Genomic DNA, 20,183 nt, shown 5'->3' with positions numbered 1-20,183 from the left:
TGGAATATTTGCCTTTCAAGTTTCTTGTTATAAGCTCGGGTTTATAGTGAATAGCTTTTGCTATATGGTGATGATGATATAGTTATGTCCTTTGTTTAAATTCTGCTTGGTAGAAATCCATATTTACAGCAGGTGTTAGTAGTCAGGGAAGGATGCGACAGAATTAAAACAATCCTCTTTGTTGGTCCCTGTTTATTCAGATTCTTCTACTGATCCCTTCAGCTGTTACGGAGCTATAAAATAAACTAGATGGAGGAAGTGAACTAAGTTCAAAATAACATTTGTTTTTCTGGGTTATTTTTACTTGTATCTGTTCCCTTTTGCTATTCGGTTTTCTTATGTGTCACAGGGAGTTCTGCCAGCATCATCACAGGGTTGTGCAGAGGCAAAACTGATCAGTGGGGCAGGGGATAAATCCAGGTTGTTCAAAACAGCTACCAGGACAAACTTCTGACAAATTGTATTTTCAATCTGAGTGTTACTTTCTTGGGAAGATCGTGTTGGAAAATACCAGTGCTCAGCTTGCTGTTCACAAGGACCTTTTCTGCAAATTTCAGCTGGGCAATCCTCAATGTATGCAGGTGCATAAGGTTACTTCTTCCCAGGTGCAGAGTCCATACTTTCATTTCTTGCACATCACTAAGTTTCTGTCAGTCAGTCCAGTCCCTCTGTATGGCAGGGTGACCGTCTGGCGTATCAGATACTCTTCCCCACTTTATATCACCAGCAGTCTAGGCCCATCATCCAGAATATTAATGAATAAGTTGAATAGGACTGGATCCTGTATTGACCCCTGGAGTGCGTGGCAGCCCAATCCTATTCTGTTTGCTTGTTTTTCAGATATTCCACAACCCTGGAATTAATTTGTAGGCATTTCCAGTGTCTGCTGAATGGGGTGCAAAGATAAACTAAATAATCACATGATCACATGAAGCAAAGTAAATATGGAGGAAAAATATATTGTGCCTTTTGTTTCCTAGGTTATTTCTTTGATTGGAGAAATGGCCAAATAGGAAAAAAAAGAATGTTTAATTTTTACCCTCTTTCTGCATTTTTACCCAGAACTATTCTCTGTAGACATGCATACATAGAAATGCATGTTCTTGTGGTATACTGTAGCTCTTTTTCCAGAATGACATCCTTCAGGAAAGATGCCTTTTAACATCTAAGGTATGTGTATGCTGAAGGCAAGGAAGAAAAAAGATCTGATTTTGTCTCTATTAAACTCTGTTAGTACCAAAAGGAGTGGTGTTTTTTTTTTTTTTGTTTTTGTTTTTGTTTTTTAACTTGGATTCACAGCTGCAGCACATTAAACCTGGGAAGCCTACCTTGACAGTAGTCAACTGATTAATTCAAATCCAATTTGTTTATCTTCCCTGATACCATAATCCACTTTTGCTAAATAGAGTTAATACAATTTTTTGCAGTAAGTACTGTCCTAAGAATCGTTCCTGACTTTGAGAATGCACTAAAAATATTTGTGTTCTGCCTGTCTCAGTGTGAGGACTAAAAATACTTCTTTGCATTGCTGGTTACTGACATTGGCATAAGATCTCTGTTAGCAGCCTTCTGGCTGTACCTTCTCTTGCTTCGCTTGTCAGAGGTTGTTTGTCTATAAAGGTGAAGGTGAAGTCAGGACAGAGATTCTCTCAGGACTACAAATGATACAGGACAATGAGGAAGTGTTGGAAAATCCTACAAAGCCAAAAGAACATGTTGGGAAAACTGACTTCTGCAGTTCTGTTATTATGTAAGAGCAGGTTATCAGAATCTATATTTTAGATTGTCAGGAGAAATGGTTTACAGTAGCAAATGAAAGGGAGCTAGAGAAAATTCTTGTCAAGATGGTAATTTCTAACTGTCATTACTAGTGACAGTCCAAAACAACAAAGCCAGAATGTGACCTGCTGAGAAGCTGCCCTAAAATCTGGTTGGGTACTTGTCATTGAGAACAAGCAATACTAAGCCATATATTAAAAGTTACCTTTGTATGAAGACAAGGAAATCACAGAGCATAATCAGCCTCTAATTCTGATGCAAGGGCACCTGGAAACATCACCAGCTCAAGACTCAGAGATTCAGCAAAGTGAGACAGTCTGCACCTCAAAACCAAGTGACAGATGCAGACATCCCTTCAGATCACCTCAGATGTACAAAGCTAACAATGGTGCCACTTGCACAACAAACTGATTTGCCTCAGGACCTCCCTGGAGCAGCTGTAGTGAAATGCATCAAGTAGCATTGCATGGTCAGTTTTGATCAGAAGGGATCAAGAATTTTATCCTGTATTCAGTGTTAAATGGCAAAAAACCTGTCTTCGTGTTCAGCTTTACAATCCAAAGGAAAAATATTCTGTCCAGTAACATTCTGTTTCTTCCTAATGCTGCAATACAAGTCTGTATTGTGGAACTGCTTGTAACTGAGTCATTTCTTGCAGGAGTATCAGTGGAAGTTTTAACAGATAGCATGTGTTCAGTATACATGCTGTAACACAATGATACTACTTTATTAAGTATCTTGTGTGAAGCTCAGCAAATAAACCACAGAGTCATTTGTAAAATAACCTTTTGAGTTGTCCCCCTTTGAAATATTAGTGTAATTTTTCACTTGGCTACACAAAATAAATAAATAAATAAATTGAAATTGAAATTACGTCTTCTGAAAAGCACAGGTGGATAACCAGTAAGATGTTATATATTCTCTTTGAAAACAGCAGAGAGATTTTCCCCTCCGTTTTTAACTGCTGTTTCTATGGTGACTGTGCTCTTACACGTGGTGAGCTGATGTCACTTCAGCTGAGACTAGAGATGAAAAGAAATGGGCTTGGTTCCTGGCTTTGTCAGTTCTATCACTGAACTTTCATTTGCCAGGCATTTGATAGATGCTTCCTTAGTAATATTTGAAGTGATGCTGGAATTCTGTGGCTTGCAAACTAGGCTGGCGTAACGAGACAATAGGAGAGTTCCATCCTAGTTAAGCTTATCAATAGGAAAGTTTCGTCCTAGTTAAGTTTATTTCATGCTTTGTACGGCAGGTCATTCTGCCAAGTAAGTATCTCATCAAATAAGTTGGACTTACTTAGAAGTGAAAGGAAAAAAATGTAACATGTTAAGTTATGGCCAGAAGTGCTGATTTTAAACTTCCTGACAAATGAAAGTCCTGGCTATTCAATGAAACATTTAATTACTGTGGATGTCACTATAAGTCAAGAACACTCCCAGAGGATGTGGTATGTCTGAGCAGATTGTCTGACTTATTCTGTGCATTATCTCATTATCTTATTTAGGATGGCTTTCATCTTCTAGGATGGCAAAATATATGCATGTATATTATCCTGGTTTCAGCTGGAACAGAATTGATTTTTTTCTTCAAAATGTCTGACATGGTGCTATGTTTTGGCTTTAGGAGAAGAACAATATTGATAATGCATTGGTGTTTAGTTGTTGCTGAGCACTCACTGCTGTATGAGCAAAGGACGTTTCAGGTTTTTGGCTTCTTTTACTGTCCTGCCAGCAGGGGTGTCTGAGAGGGCACAAGGAGCTGAGAGGGTACAGAACCAGGACAGCTGACCTAAACTGTTCAAAGGTAAATTCTGTACCATAAGACATCATACCAAAAAAAAAAAAAAAAACCCATAAAAAATGGTGGGGAATTGGCTAGGGGAGCTGCTGCTGCTTGGAGACTTGGTCAGAGGGTGGTGAGCAATTGCTTGTCTGTCACTTCTTTTGTATATGTATGTGTGTATATTATTATAATTACTAGTATTTTTATTTTCCTTTTCTGCCTTAGTAAATAGCTTTTACCTCAATCCACAAGTTCTAATTTTTTTTTTTCTTCTGATCCTCTTCCACCTATCGCAGTGAGGTGGAGAGGGGGGAGGTGAGTGAAAGTCTCTGTGATGTTTAGCTGCTGCTGGGTTAAACCACAGCACGTATATGTGTGCATTCATACATTAAATTTTGAAGATTGAATTTTATCTGTATCTCAAATGCCTCAGAGAAGAAGTCTAAGTTGTTTGAGGTTAATGAAATAACAAGATAGAAAGATAAGCTAGTGCATAAATGAAGTGAGCAACAAAGGCATGAAATTGGGTGTTATTTAAGGCTGAATCAGTAGCTTACTTAGCCTGTAGAGGGATAAAATTGTAGCTTCCCTTAATAAGGGCCTGTGCAAGGAGGGCCAGAACAAAACCTCAATAAGCCTTCCCCATCCATAGCATATCAGTATTACTAATAGTGTTCAGCCGGCACAGTGGCTGTACTGTGAATCTGTCATGTTTCCATGAGGTTGGCCTGTAGTGTGTCAGCTCTGGGACAGCCAGCATGGCTTCACTGAGGGCAGATCGTGCCTGACCAATCTGGTGGCCTTCTGTGATGGAGTGGCAGCATCAGTGGACAGGGGAAGGCAATGGATGTCATCTGTCTGGACTTCTGCAAAGCCTTTGACATGGTCCCTCAGCAGATCCTTCTCTCTCACCTCTGGAGAGGTGTGGATTTGAAGGATGGACTGTTGGATGAATTAGGAATTGGCTGGCTGGATGCAGCCACAGGGCTGTGATCAATGGTTCTGTGTCAGGTGGAGGCCGGTCACAAGCGGTGTCCCTCAGGGGTCGGTCTTGGGACCGGTGCTCTTCAGCATCTTCATCAATGACAGATGATGGCATCGAGTGCAGCCTCAGCAAGTTTGCAGGTGGCCCCAAGCTGAGCGGTGCAGTCGATGCATCGGAGGGAAGGGAAGCATCCAGAGGGACCTGGGCAGGATGGAGAAGTGGCCATGTGAACCTAATGAGGTTCAACGAGGTCAAGTGCAGGGTGCTGCATTGGGTCGGGGCAACCCCAGGTATTGATACAGACTGGGGGCAGATCTCCTTGAGAGCAGCCCTGCGCAGAAGGACTTGGGGTCCTGGTGGACGAGAAGCTGGCCATGAGGCAGCAGTGTGCGCCTGCAGCCCGGAAGGCCAGCTGTGTTGTGGGCTGCATGAAAAAGGGGCGGCCAGCAGGAGAGGGAGGTGATCGTCCCCCTCTGCTCGGCTCTTGTGAGCCCCATCTGCAGCCTCTGACTAATATGGTCATTAGGTGATGATATTAATCTCTCTGAAAGGTCATGTACTGTCAATATAAATATTTCCTGAAAAATATTGGATTTTTTGAAACTTACATGACTGCATTGCTGGATGGTGAAGCTTTTTTTATCCAAATTACGCATTTTTTTGCTGGCAAGAGCAACACTGTGAAATAAGATTCAAGACTAGAAATCTTCTGTAAAAATAGATCAGTTTTAGCACTAGTTCTGCAGAATTTGAAAAATTACTGTGTATAATCTCAGTTATCCCATGGCCATAACAGTAGTAATAATGAAATAAAACCGGTAAGTATGCTAACGAGTGAGGGGAAAATGAGAACTAAGATGCTACCTGCATTTTATCAATCCTCAGTATGGCCACAGACTCTCTGAATTACAGGGATAATGATTTAAATGAAGAGGAGGATGTTGAAGACCCTTAAGCTGTGAATTCAGAAGAAACCTAGGATGCCATCTACTATGTTCTGCTTTACTAGATAAACCCATGCGATTTATTTTCTTCAAATGACCACTGTATCCTCTTTCTGTGGCTTACCCCTTGTTAACTGATAATTTCCCATTTATCTTTGCTACACACTGCCACGTGGATTACCAACAGAGTTTTTAAGATAAAGTAAGCATTATCATCGTTAACATTTGAACTTGTTCTTACATCTAGCTTCAGGTACTTGCATTGGTTAGTAAACGATAGGCTGATCTTTCTCTAAGTTACATGCTCAATAGAAAAATTAGTGCATCACATTACATAGAGCACTTAAATTAGTTTCCTACTCTGAATTGCCCTCCAGGAGGGCCTGTCTTTCCTTTATATTCAAATAGAGGATGAAGGAACACCAGCTTCTTAAATTAAGCAACATTTAGCAATAAAATATTGTTTCGTGCTTGTGAATAGGAACAAATGAAGTATCACCACTCCCCAGCACACCAGCTAACATGGCTGTAGAAGAGAAGTGTTTAAAAAGTCTAAACATCAGTGTTTGTGCAAATCTACTTTTTTTTTTGTATTTTAACTGTTGTTCTCTGTGACCAGATAATGTGTAAAAGGCAGACTTAGGATGCATTAGGGATTTTAAGAAGACCTTTTTTTCTTTTTTTAATTGCTTTCATAGGTTTAGGATCAGACTTTAGATAGAAGTACAATAAAGTGCAATGTGTTCCAAAAAGTTGCTGTTTAACAGTACTGTACAAATAGAATTGTTCTGTTCCAGTCACTAAACCTAATTAGACTTGAGAAGAGGTGAGTTTGGCCTCTCAAGGTAAATTGTGCTATTCTATTAATTATTAGCTTTAATTATACTACAGCATACGACTCCCTGGAAACAAAATAATCCTTTTTAGTTTTTGACTAAGCAAATTTACTGAAGCAAAGTGCTGTATTCAAGACATTTATTTATGATTTTGCTGATGTAAATTTTGCTGGAATTTAATAAGGAATGTGACTCGGAGAAGACTGTAATTGCTTCTAGTTTTATTTTTTGAGCATGATCTTGTAGTCAGCACTGCTTGCTTGGGCAAGGGCTGTGTATGCAGAGCTCTGCTCCCTCTGCTGCTCTTCTGGCTGGTTATGACATGCCCACCCTCTGGTCAAGCACTGTTTGCTGTTATGTTGCAGGCCTTGCAAACAGCTTTCATTAAAATAAGGATTCCAGTGCCTTGTGAAATTCAAGACTTGCAACAGGTCCATTCAAAGAGAGGGAGCATTCTATTGTGTGACACATACCAATGAAAGCAAGCATAACCCGAGCCTGCATCCCTGATTTCAGGATGTGCATTTCATTCATCTTTTCCTTCTTTGTATTTTTATTTTTCCTAGGTTATTCAACAGCGGAATGAGGAATGTGACCACATTCAATTTTTAATTGAAGAGAAAGAATCTAAAGAAGAGGACTACTATGAGGACCTTGACAGATTTGAAGAAAATGGTACCCAAGAGTCTCGCATCAGTCCATATACTTTCTGCAAGGCTTTTCCTTTCCACATAATATTTGACAGAGATCTGGTGGTCACACAGTGTGGCAATGCAATATACAGAGTCCTTCCACAGGTCAGATGATTCTTACATGTTAATAGTTATGGAGAGTTCTTATACTAGATCGTGCAGGTGGTTTTTTGTTGGGTTGTTTTTGTTCATTTTTTTCCCCCAAAGATTGATAAAACAGGATTTTCTGTCTAAAGAACATCCCCATGTATAATATCTACTGTGTTGTGTTGCCGTTGTTTGAAAAAAGACTTTGAAAAGTAGCCCTTAACCTCCAGCAGCTCTGTTCCTTAAAAATCATGTCTGTAATGGGCAGTAACAGACCAAGGAATACACTTGAACGGAGAACACTTCTCCTGCCTTTGTGTGTGTGTGATTTCCTTCTGGATTTTGCAGAAAAATTTGAAAGAAGAGCTTTGTAAATTCTTCTCAAGGCCACTCACTGAACAGCTGTAACTGATTAGCCTACTGAGGATGGCTCTGAGGATCGTTACAACCAGACAACACCTTGGAGGAAATGGCTTGTCGTTGAAAAGCATGTTTGAGGGATGGTACTAATGAGGAGAGCTTTTTTTGACTGCAAAGCTTTCTTACTTTTTTTTTTATAGTTAGGGAACAGTTTGACAGATAATTAACATGAAACAATCCAACACAATTTTACAAAGTCATGTTGCAGGCTAGAATTGCATTTTGAAGCCAATAATACTTTTGTTGTAAAATCCTTAATTTGAAAACCTTGTGTTCTAACGGAGAAATGCATCAAGTATATATTCTCTTCCATTCAGTACTGTAATTTAAGCAAGTTGAATATAATTATTCAATGTATTCTTTTATTGTAACATAATTCAATTGTTTCTTTTTGTGTTTTTTTTCTTTAAATTTCAGCTGCAACCAGGAAACTGCAGTCTTTTGTCAGTGTTCTCCTTGGTCCGGCCTCATATTGATATTAGTTTCCATGGGATCCTCTCACATATCAATACAGTCTTTGTACTGAGGACCAAGGTAACTCAAAAATATTCACTTGGCATTTCTATAAGTAAGCAGGCATGAGAGAAAAAAGCAGTATGGAAAAAGCAGAAGTCTGCAGAGAACATAGTAGTAAGCCTGGATCCTTATGAGTCTTGAGCCAAGAAAAAAAATCACAGATCTGAATTCAGTGTGTTAAATTGACTTAACTGCTAAACAGGAGTGGTGAAATACATATACTTCTCATCTGAGGCTTTCCTGGCAAGAGGCCAAACTCATACATAACAATTTACTGAAGGAAAGGAAGGGCTGTTGCACTTAGTTTTACTTAATTATGACAAAGGAGGCAAATACGAAATGTGTTACCATTTGGGCCCCTACATTCACATGGAACAGGAGTGGGGAGGCAGGCAGGATGAAACAATGAATGCAGAATGTAGAATTGCACCTGCTATGCTAAAAAACTTCCTGAGAGAAGCCAGCAATACTTCTTAGGCATTCTATGAAGTTCATAGAGTAGACAATCTTTTAGTCAAACTATTGTGAAGAGAAGAAGAACTTGAAATTAAGGAAAGATGCCATGATTTGAATCTCTGAGGCAGAATATCAGTGTTGAAGTGAGGACAGTGTTTTGTTTTCAAGGGATAATTGGATTTTAAGATAAGGTGTAGCTATTTTAGACATCATGATGACCTTCATAGTGAAGGCACTTAAACAGATGTTGTGAAGTAACACATAAACCAGTGCAATGATAAAGTAATTGTGATTCTTTTTTTTTTTTTTCACCAGGAGGGGCTGTTGGATGTAGAGAAGCTGGAGTGTGAAGATGAGTTGACTGGCACAGAAATCAGTTGCTTACGCCTGAAAGGGCAAATGATCTACTTGCCTGAAGCAGACAGCATTCTCTTTCTTTGTTCACCAAGGTACTTTAAACAATAAGAGTTGTGTAATACTGCTTTTCATTTTACAGTTACTGATTTTATGAATATCTATGAGAGTAATGTTACCGAGATTAGTTGGCTTGGGTATGGATTTAATAGATTTTGTTGTGTTTATATGAAAAGAGGGAGGAGCATTTGAACATTGGAACTTGGATGCTTATGAAATAATTCAGTATAAGCACTGGGATGCTCTGGCTTAGTTTGGATGAGTGAGAATTCCTCTATTCAGCGACGTTTGGCAAGTTTTGATGTTTGTTTCTTATTCTGAGAATGCTGAGAGATGTCACTGATTCGGTTTCCTATGTGGATTCATGTTGGTTTTTTTTTTCAGTAATTTTAGTGTAATAGAGCAGCAGTGATTATGAAGAGAGTGTTTGGAATTAGGGATTGAATGGAGGGCTTTAGCTAAATCCTCATTGAGCTAATACACCAGACTTCACAGAATTGTAGGGGTTGGAAGGGAGCTCCAGAGATCATCGAGTCCAACCCCCAACATTCACCATGTGTATGAAACGTTCACCTTGTGTATAAAAGTGATGTACAGAGTGGCTGAAGACAGAAAGATGCTACCTTAACATAATCTCACTTTTATTTGTGCACTGAAGAGCGTGTGTTTCGTATGTTCATGGAACTCATGAGAATTCTATATTTAAAGGTAAAATCAAGAGCTGTGTTTTAACACAAATGAACTCCAAGGATTTTGTGGAAGGAATATTTTATATAGCTCATCAGATTTTTAGAAGCACACTTTTTTTCTCCTATTTCATATTCTCTGCTGTTCATCTCAGGTTTAAGTGCTCCTTGGCAAGCTTAATTATACCCCTGTCTATCTACTCACATCTGTCTATCTCTTCGCATTGTAGTGTTATGAACTTGGATGATTTAACCAGAAGAGGGTTATATCTGAGTGATATTCCATTGCATGATGCTACCCGTGATCTGGTTCTTTTGGGAGAGCAGTTCAGAGAGGAATATAAACTGACTCAAGAGCTTGAGATCCTCACTGACAGACTGCAGCACACGCTACGTGCACTCGAAGATGAAAAGAAAAAGACAGACACGTAAGATACAAATCCTGATTTTTGAGCTGAAACAGTCACAGCAATATATTATTTATAGGTACCTTCTTCATAAAATAAAAGAATCTTGGGAGAACGTAAAAAATATTCAAGGCCAATAATTTTGAAGTCAAGAAAGAACATTTCACTTCAGTTCCTTGAAGGGTTTTGTTCTTAATTTAGATAGTCATGTGTCATCTGCAGTGTGGGCTGTCGCCTACATGAAAATGGCTGTTTTGATGGCTCCTTCCTTTATAAGTACACTAGAGGAGAAGTGAACTGGCAATTCTTTTTACTTTGCTAATTAACCTAAAATAGTTTTGCAAACTTTCTTACCTGCCATCCAGTTGATGTGGCAGAAACGCTCAAGCAGAAAGCAAAAATGATCCAAGACACTATTAACAAATCTTGTCAGAAGAATTAATAATGTGTCTATGTTATGTAGAGACCTTGCTCAAAATTCTTTCTGTTTTGCCTGTGCCTTTCTTGCTGACTAATTTAGATTACTGTACTCCGTTCTACCACCGTCGGTGGCAAATGAGCTGAGACACAAGCGTCCTGTTCCAGCTAAGCGATACGACAATGTCACCATTCTCTTCAGTGGCATTGTTGGATTCAATGCCTTCTGTAGTAAGCATGCCTCTGGAGAGGGAGCTATGAAGATTGTTAATCTTTTAAATGATCTTTACACGAGATTTGATATTCTAACTGATTCACGAAGGAATCCATTTGTTTACAAGGTAAGCAGTAGATTTTCAAGTAGTTTACCCTGTGATTTTTCAATAATCTACTCTCATGTTGCTCTTTTCCATCCTTTGGAATGTAAAGAGGAGTATGTTGTTTTTCTCTCTGCCCTGTGAGTCAATAGTTTTTTGCAGTGTTTGTGCGTAGTCACCTGTTAGTTGGATACTCTAATTTGCTTCCACGTTTAGAAGATGTAAAAATTTATGTAAGCAGTTTGCTTTAAGTCATATACCTGGGCCTCCTAGCTGTAAGCTATAATTTGTTATTTAGTTTTATTCCTTCAATAGTACTGAGGTTTAGTTGCAGATATGGTAGGAGATAGATAATTGGATAGATATGTAGCCCGTATATACAAGGGCTGCTTCAAAAGGAATGCCTTCTATTTATAATAAATAGTTGGCCCATGGCATCAGAGATGGATGTTGATGGTGTGGCAGTAGATGTTGAACCTTTCTGCCAATTACTTGTTACTGCCATGTGACAGAGGGCAGCAGAGGGGCAGTCTGCAAAATGATGTCTGACGTGGAAGTGTGTTTGAAGCAAAGATGTGGCATTGAATTCCTCCATGTGGAAAAAATGGCACCCATTGACATTCATTAACACTTGCTGAACGTTGATGGAGACCAAACAGTGGATGTGAGCACAGTGGGTTGGTGGGTGGTGCTTTTCAGCAGTGGTGACAACAACGAAGGGTCACCTCTGCTGGAGAAGTTTTATGATTGTGACATGCAGGCTCTTGTTCACTGCTGGAGAAAATGCATAGCTCATGGTGGTGCCTGTGTTGAAAAATAGTGTTTTGTAGCTGAGAATTTGCTCATATCAAATAGTGTTATTGTGCTCTTTGTTATAGTTTCCGTGGAAATAAATATGAGGCATTACTTTTTCAGCATGCACATGTATATGCTTGTGTCATTGCATGTGTAAAATCCATTGCTAGTTTTTACTCTAAATTAAATTTATGTCCTGCACCAGACAAATCAAGGGTGAATGAGAATAAACATGGTTATACAAATTTTGGAATACTCCAAAAAAGAGACTGAAGTTCACCTAATCACTGTCTTTGTTTTGTTGTTGAAATATAATTAATTCTTATCAATACAAGATATTTTTGGAATTAAGATTTCTTGAATGTAAGTATAGGGAAAACACTTGAAAGGACAGTCTTTGAAGGGAGTGCTACATCTTTTTATTGTACTCTGAAGTCCATGGTAATAAATGGAACAATATGTACCTTGCCAGGTGGAAACAGTTGGGGACAAGTATATGACTGTGAGTGGTCTACCAGAGCCTTGCATTCATCATGCACGATCTATCTGCCACCTAGCATTGGACATGATGGAAATAGCAGGCCAGGTTCAAGTTGATGGGGAGCCTGTACAGGTTAGTAAATGTGTGGGCTTGAATGAAGAGCCCATTCTTTTATATGATTACAATGCTTTGAAATATGATAATACTAAAATCCCTTTCCATGTAGATTAATTATTTTGAGATAGATCTCTATAAATAATATGAAGAGTTGCATGTAGATGTGGTATTGGCAGTTCCCCAGATCCTCAAATGCAGTTGCTGTGCTTAACTATTTAAATAATTAGATCCTCGTCATGTATGTTTGTTTTCTGATCTTTCCAGTCTATTCAACAGATTTGCCTTTTGCATCAAGTACAATTAGCTGAGTCTTTTTCATCTCAATGAATACAACAGTAGTATTCCCTCATTGGCATTTTCAGTCATGCTTGTGATCTCATCAGCATGGGAAAATACTGCATTTAATAGAAAAGTCCATTTCCATAGGTAGTTTTGGCAGTGATTCCAACAATGTATGTTAGTGGAAGTTCTGTTGTTATGGGCTTTTTAAATATGCTGTTGCATTAATACAGAATTGGTGAGACTCCATTGACTTGTCTTCATCAAAAAGCTCTGAGGACAAAATAATTGGTTGTGATACATATTGTTATTTAGCTGCAATCTATTGCTCTAAGACCTAACTGAGGTCTGTCTATTTCACCTTGTCAGTGAGCAAGGAATTGAGGAGGTTTCATATAGGGCCTTACTTCTGAGCAGTAGTCTTTTCTTGGTCTAACCCATCGATTTCTGCAGCTTCTGAGCATTCATCAAACTCAGACCTACAGGGTATTCCTCTCTCTCCACTTTTCTTTTACTTTACAGCATTATAACAGCAGCATGGCGTGGTGCATGTTGGAAAAAGATGAGGTTTGTTCTTTCATTTGGGAGGCAGAGTCATGGCAATACAATAATTAAAAAAAAAAAAAAAAATGGTGATACAAAATGCAGAGCTTTGAAGAAGCCAGAGTAATGCACTGGAAATAAAACTCGTAGACAGAAACTGCATAATACCTGTGTTTAGTTGGAAGCATGAGATAAGCTACATCTATTTTGAATACTGAAGCCTTTTTTTTTCCTCTCTAAAGATAACGATAGGAATCCATACTGGTGAGGTAGTCACGGGTGTCATAGGCCAAAGGATGCCACGTTACTGCCTGTTTGGAAATACTGTCAATTTAACAAGCAGGACAGAAACTACTGGAGAAAAGGGAAAGATCAATGTCTCTGAGTATACGTACAGGTAAGCGATTCACTATTCTTACTGGTGTTGACACTTGAAAAGAAATCACTTTTTCCGTGTAACATCGATGTGCCTTTGGATTTGATGGTGATGGGGCGTTGTTAACACACTTTTGAAGTGCATGAGCTCTGATGAAACTGTATGGCAGACTGTATTATGATGCATGACTGTTGGTATGCAAATATAATGACAATCTAGAGATAGACTCAATGCTTCTATTGATTTGCTCACATTTGTGCTTAATATTTTAAATTGTGTATTGTTTGCATGCATACAATTACATCTTTTCTCTTTCCATTCTCAGGTGTCTTATGACACCAGAAAATTCAGATCCTCAGTTCCACCTGGAATACAGGGGTCCAGTTTCTATGAAGGGTAAAAAAGAACCAATGCAGGTTTGGTTTTTGTCCCGAAAGAGTACAGAGACAGAGGTATGACTAACCAAAGTGTATTTTTCTTTTAAACAAGTTATAAATATGATACATTTAAGCCACTGAGATCCATTTGCAAACTAAATGTTCCCTGGAAGAAAGAACAGTTTTGTACAACACTTTTATTAACATTTACTATCTTGACAGCACATTGAAGTCCTTGACAATTTGTCTGTGGAGTTTGTGTAGACCCTGAAGGAATACTTTCATATTTCAAGAGGTCCTTGAGGGAATGCCAGTGTTTAAATATAAATATCTCTTTATGTACAGATTTCTCCACTGTGCTAGACTTTGCAATATAATGCCCATAATATAATGTTTAACCGATGCCTGGTTATCAGCACTTTGAAATTTACCATTTCTATGAGTGAATAAATGTGCCTTCAGATATTTAGGCAGCAGTCCAACAAATACACACAGGCAGGTTTGAACCTGATGTGTGGTTTGTTCTGTTAACCTCAGATGGATCTTCTTGCTCACAAATTGTTGTGTGATGAAGGTCTTAATTCAGAAATTTACAGAATAAAAATATATCTTCTGATTGACATATAAACTAAATCTTGTTGTGAATAGGGTGAAGCTCTTCAAGCACTAAGTTGTCTTTGAGCTTATTTGATAATTTCAGAAGTTTGCACATGTAGTAACCAAAATCCTATTAGAAACCAATGAGATTCAGACTCAGAAATAAACTACAAAGTTTTACTTTTAATCACATTGCTTTGTGCCAGCCTAGCAGGTGTACATTCCACCTATTGCCAACAGGGAGAAAAAAAGTGTGGAAGTGATATGCACAGCCTGAATTCTGCCTAAAAGTAAAAGTACAAAAAGTTTTAAGCTAATGTATTTAATCTAAGAAATACTGATTGGAATAATGTAAGTCATCAGTTCCTTCACTGAACGTACAGGTCACAGGGACTTGATTGCACTTCTGAATTCTTGTGTGCCTCTGAAAATGAAATTTAGACTGTTAAACCATTATGGCCCTTTAGAAAAGATTTAATGCAACCGGTAGCCAAGTGTATGAATATTGGCTGTTTAATGGTAACCCTCAGTAGTAACTCTCACTATTAAACTTCAGGGAACAGCCTGTATTTTAACCCCGCTGAAGTCTGTATTTTAGTATATATTAGTTGTGCTAACATTCTGGGTGCCACTTTTGATCATACTTGTATGATTTTGTTTTATATCAAAGTTAAGTGTAACTTCACATGGCTACTGTTCTTTCAAATCCATACTTTTATGTGAAATATGCATAACTGAGCACCTTAGACTTATTCTTTCTGCATTATAAGTTACGTCCTATCATTTGTATCAGGGAATATTGTAATGTTAAATGTAAAGCTTCAGAAGAGTATTGAGTCAGGTGCATATTTTCCTTAGTTCAGCTTCACATGTGTTCAGGGTTCTAAAAGTTTATGATTTTAAATATTGCAACTTCTTTTTAGAGAGCTTGTGAAACAGCCAGTTTTGTCAATCATGACAACGGCCCTGACAGGTACCTGCTGTTACTATTGTCTAATAATTCAGCTTTGTAGAGAGAAACATAGGGACAATGGTAAACATGCTAGAAAAATAAAATATTGTCGGTCTGGTTTTTGGGAGCACATAATACGCAGTTATAAATCACAGTTTAGGCACACTTGAAAAGTCTCTCTTAGTTTGTGTTAGGCTTTTCTTGTATATTCTTAAATTCAGACATGCATATATTTCTCAAACACATAAGGACTTCTCCCATCACAGGTATCTCTTTTTTTGTTGTACTAAGTTTTGGAGAATAGGAGACTAGAAGGATAACTTCATGAAGTGTATGACAATGATAATCAGTTGTTTCAGAGGTGATTGTGATAGGTGTAAGAAGATAATCTTGTAATGGTCTTTTCATTCTTTTCCACTCCCTGCACCATTTCATCTGTTCACAAACAGAAAGATGCACTAAGGCTTCCTCCTTTAAGATGTGCTGAACTGTTGTTATTTCTGACACTTCATAGGCTGCATATAACAGTGGTAATCCAAAAGCAGAAATCAAATAAACACCTTTTTATCTTTGATTACCTTATTGTAATTACTTTGCTAAGGTACAGTTTTGGTTTTCTTTTCAGATACTTATTCTATCTGACCTTTCAAACACACGTGCATTCTTACGATTAGTATCATTTGCAGAGTGATTAATTTCAGTGGGAGCCATTAGTAACAATTAATATGGCACGTTAATGTCTGTTAAGAATCCATGTGGTAAATAAATGTCTTGAGTGGTCACTCCCTGAAAATATTTCTTAAATCTGTTTGAAGATATTTTCTCTGACTGTCCTTCAGTTGTGAAGTTTTCTATCTCCAGTGTGTTTAAATCTAGAACTGATTTGTATTAGTGGTACACTCCCTCTTTCTGTTACACTTAACAGAATGGCAATCTCATCATTTGCATATCTGTTAGCATTAACAGATCCTGAAGCCCAGTGATCAATATATGATAGGAGAAGTGAACAAAATGCTTACAGCTGGCACAGTGATATAAAACCAGTGCTTAAAATACGCTGTCTTCACTGGGCACGTAGAATGTCATCAGATTGGAGCAACTCAGCATACTTCAGACTTTATTCCTAAGTTGGCATCTCTGTTCTTCCCTCTAAAGAATTCTATTCCATAATACCATTCCAGCAATATTCAGAGCTGCATCAGAAATATACGTAGAACCAAAGCAACCTTGACTTGTCTGCTTGCTTGCATGAACAGAGGTTCACCTGCAACTTCTCTCAGGAGGAACAGATTTGCTGTAAATCCTAAAGCATGCAGAGAACCCCAGATGCCTGACTGTGGTTTCCATCTGTCCCCACTGCCAAATATGTTTCTCTTCTCCCATGTCCCCAGATTACTAATGGGAGCAAGTCAAAATATCCCCAGTAGTTCCATCAGGGAATGTAGGAGTTGTTACATTCCTACGTACAACACATGCAAAAGAAATGTGCGTGTTACCTATGCTCTGTTCTGTTATTTACTAATACTGGTTGCAAGTTGTCAAACATATTTTGTCACTGCATTGATCCACTATGTTGCTGCTTCAAAGAAAATCCCTTATTTTTCAAATTCTACTTGCATGCATTCAAGGAAACAAAGCAAGATACTTTCTGAGCTGAGGGAAGAGGAAAAGGATCCTGAACAGGGTGCAATACTGTCTCCAAATAGGGAGCCAGGCAGTAAGGATGAATTATGAATGTTACTTTACTTCGTGTCTCCCATTGTTATGTCAGTACCATTGTCTGTTGCTCTTGTCCTGAAATCATACTCACCATTTGCTTCCAGGCATGCTTGCTACTTTTTCCTTAGTGTTTGGTACTCTCTCTCTGCTATGAGCATGTATTTCAGGCTCTTTTTTTTTTTTTAATATGCATTTTTGCATGTCAATCCTGTGGCCCTTCCTATCACCAGTTACCACTGAATCAAACTGTATAATATGCATGCCACAACTAACAACTCAGTCTGATGCTTCTCATCTTCATCTCTGCGGTACAGTGGGTGCATAAATCAATGACTTTTCTGGAAAGACAGGAGGCATTTCAATTTTTTGGCAGAACAAAGAACCTAAGGAACTATTTGTAAAAAGTAGTACATAGAGCATCATTGTGGAAACTACTGCTTAAAACTTGTTTATCAGATTTACTTCTGCTACGACCATGCTTCCTGTTCATATTGCAAATAACACTTGATGCACTGCTGATCCCTGTGTAGAAAGATGGTACCTTTTGACATCATCCAGCATTTTGGCTTTGTAGACACTATGTAAAACATCTTCTGTATTGAAAGGGGGCAGTTGTTTGTCCAACTGAAGCTCGTGCCAATGTATGTTTACTGAAATGCTTTTCATTTTCAATATATTTTTCATTGATTTATATTAACTAAATGAAGTTGTAATGTTAATAATAGATTGCTGGACTGTTGTAGGCCATCACTTGTGCTCTAATTCTGCTCTGATAGAGCCTTCAAAATTGACAGGCGTACTGCCAGGACATGGTTGTCGTAGTTGCCTTTTGTTTTGGTCTCTGGAATCAGAAAATGATTTTATTTTATACCTTGGGAGAACCTGATTGTATTCTTGGCTTCATGGCATAATTAAGAGATATATAACTTGTAAGCAGACATAGTAAAATTAGATGGGATTGCAGATGCTTCACAGTTTTAACATACAGTGCATTTTTGTGTGAATAATATCCATTCTTGTGTCTGGCATTTTCTGAATATTTGCATTATAAATTAGAATAGTGCAATTACTTTGTGTATAAAAGTTGTCTGTACCTAGTATACCTTATCAGCACAGAATATATATGTATAAATGTTTCATGGTAATGTGAGAAATTGCAATAAATTATTTTTTCCACTGATTCCTTTAGAAATTCTGGGCTTTTATTTTCCATGACAGTTGCATTTCAGTGTTGCATTTGATACAAAAGAAGCACATTCCCCATTCTGCAATTCGAGGTTCGCATTTAAATCATTTCTTGAGTCCTTGTTTCACTGTGTGCGTATGTTCAAGAGTCTCCTGCGTTCAGGTTCCTGGATCACATCCTCAGTTTGAAGTAGGGAAACAAAGAGGGAGAGCTGCATACATTCTTTTGCATCACTCACTGTGCATCAGAAGCTCTTCCTGGCACGGTGAGAGATTGCCCGTGCTCTGCTAATCTGCACAGCAGCTCTTTGTCCTTCATGCTGATGGAGCCTGCCAAAACTTTAGTGGTGATCCCTGGGCGTGAGATCTGTGACATCTATGGTTGTATAGAACTAATACAAAATAATAGAGAAATATGGTTGTATGGTATATAAATAGTTGATGCAGAAGACTGTGAAGTAACTGAACAGTTTGTACTACACTTCAGGATGACTTAAGATGACATGCCAGAAACAGTGCTCTGAGTTTATCATTTCTTAATGATTTCTAAGTGTTAAAGCTCCTGTTAAGCTGCTTTGTAGCATAACCAATTTCTTAAAGCACTAGAAACTCATACCCTAAGTTCATCTGAGTGCTTTTTATCTCAAGGAAATCAGTATGATTTGACCACTTTTGTTATTAAAATAAATCTTCAGGTGAACGCTAAGCTCAACAGCTAACAATGAAATTTGATTAAATATTTCCCTGTATTTAGTTCTTTCACATGTGCTCTCGTCTCTGATTTAAATGCAGTGATCTGCTTTCACAGTAGAAGTTCTGTAGTTGAAACATGAGGCCAAATATTTACCTAAGTCTGTTTCAAAGGCATTTATAAGTGTGTCTAGTTTATCTTAGTATTTCTTTGTTTAAAAAAAAAAAAGAGTTTGACATGAGAAGAAAAGCGAAAGCAGCAGTGAAACTGCAAATTACGGAATGCGTGGTTGCAACTAATCTTCTGGATCAAAAGAATTTACATTTCCATGGTATTACTAACAAAGTTTGGCCTTGCAGAGGACTGCTCTGCTTCTTAGAGTAATTGACTTGAGTAGTCTGACTGCTGTTAGTGTTTCTTGGACAATATATATAGTTTTTATCTATTACAGGGCTTGAAAAACAGCAGGACTCTCACTAGGTTCAATAAAGCAAGCTTAATAAGCACATAGTGTCATTCTTTAGAAGTTATGTTATAAGGACTCACAACCCAATGAGGTGATTTAATAGTATGGCCTTTGTTTATAGACCTTCCCCATGCAGAATTCCATAAAATCTTGGCTTTTTAAAGTTAAAAGTGGCTAGGGTGATATGTCTAATAAAAGCTATTGCCCAGAGGAGTTTTAATTCATCCTTCCCTATCTGCTGCTGTAGGGCTGCTGTTTTTTCAGTGTTGTGGAGGAAATTTCCATTTTTATTGTTCACAAAGGCACCATTAGCACCCAAAATATCCATCCAGCTCTTTACATATCCATATTTCTACGTCTGTACCTTTATCTATGTATCACTACACGCACATACAAAGGACGTCTCAGGAAAGAGCCATGAAGACAAAGGTGTAAAAAAAAGCAGGTTGATATTTTTGTGACCTGGTTGTGGTGTTTCATGTAGGCTGGAGTGCAAAGTTTATCTGGCTAATTACAAGCTCAGGTTTGAAAGACAATCATATACAGAAAGAAGGAAACAGGAAACAATATGGTAACACTTGATATGAATAAGGGATGGGTGGACCTGAAGACCTCAGAGCATTTTCTATGAATAAAACTCCTGTAAAATCTAAAGCAAACAAACATGAGTCTGCTGCAGCCTAGCTATGCACTGCAGTGTACACCTGGAACATTGATAGCCATTTCAATAACACTCATCTCCATGGAGCAAGAGCAGGGGCTGAGGCACCCACATCCCGATGGTTTCAGTTCACTATGGTAAGAGTGTATTCTAAAGGATGTGTATGATTGCCACGAAGTGTAAAATGGTCATGGAGGGGAGAG

The 20,183-nt window shown here is 38.2% G+C and overlaps 1 protein-coding gene across 1 annotated transcript in view; it reads left to right on the top strand.

The window, feature by feature from the left end:
- GUCY1B1 (guanylate cyclase 1 soluble subunit beta 1) overlaps nucleotides 1-18,157 on the top strand; it is a 36,957-nt gene extending 18,800 nt beyond the window's left edge. The window contains exons 6-14 of the mRNA XM_052690365.1: nucleotides 6,896-7,126; nucleotides 7,946-8,062; nucleotides 8,816-8,949; nucleotides 9,831-10,028; nucleotides 10,528-10,765; nucleotides 12,009-12,149; nucleotides 13,199-13,353; nucleotides 13,658-13,784; nucleotides 16,887-18,157. Of these exons, the coding sequence (XP_052546325.1) occupies nucleotides 6,896-7,126; nucleotides 7,946-8,062; nucleotides 8,816-8,949; nucleotides 9,831-10,028; nucleotides 10,528-10,765; nucleotides 12,009-12,149; nucleotides 13,199-13,353; nucleotides 13,658-13,784; nucleotides 16,887-16,910 (1,365 nt within the window). The 3' untranslated portion in view covers nucleotides 16,911-18,157. The remainder of the gene's footprint in view (nucleotides 1-6,895; nucleotides 7,127-7,945; nucleotides 8,063-8,815; nucleotides 8,950-9,830; nucleotides 10,029-10,527; nucleotides 10,766-12,008; nucleotides 12,150-13,198; nucleotides 13,354-13,657; nucleotides 13,785-16,886) is intronic.
- The last annotated feature ends 2,026 nt before the right edge of the window (nucleotides 18,158-20,183 follow it).

The sequence above is a fragment of the Tympanuchus pallidicinctus genome, unplaced genomic scaffold, assembly GCF_026119805.1.
Source record: "Tympanuchus pallidicinctus isolate F22 unplaced genomic scaffold, pur_lepc_1.0 scaffold26, whole genome shotgun sequence".
Taxonomy (NCBI): Eukaryota; Metazoa; Chordata; class Aves; order Galliformes; family Phasianidae; genus Tympanuchus; species Tympanuchus pallidicinctus.
This window is presented reverse-complemented; position numbering and strand designations above follow the sequence as displayed.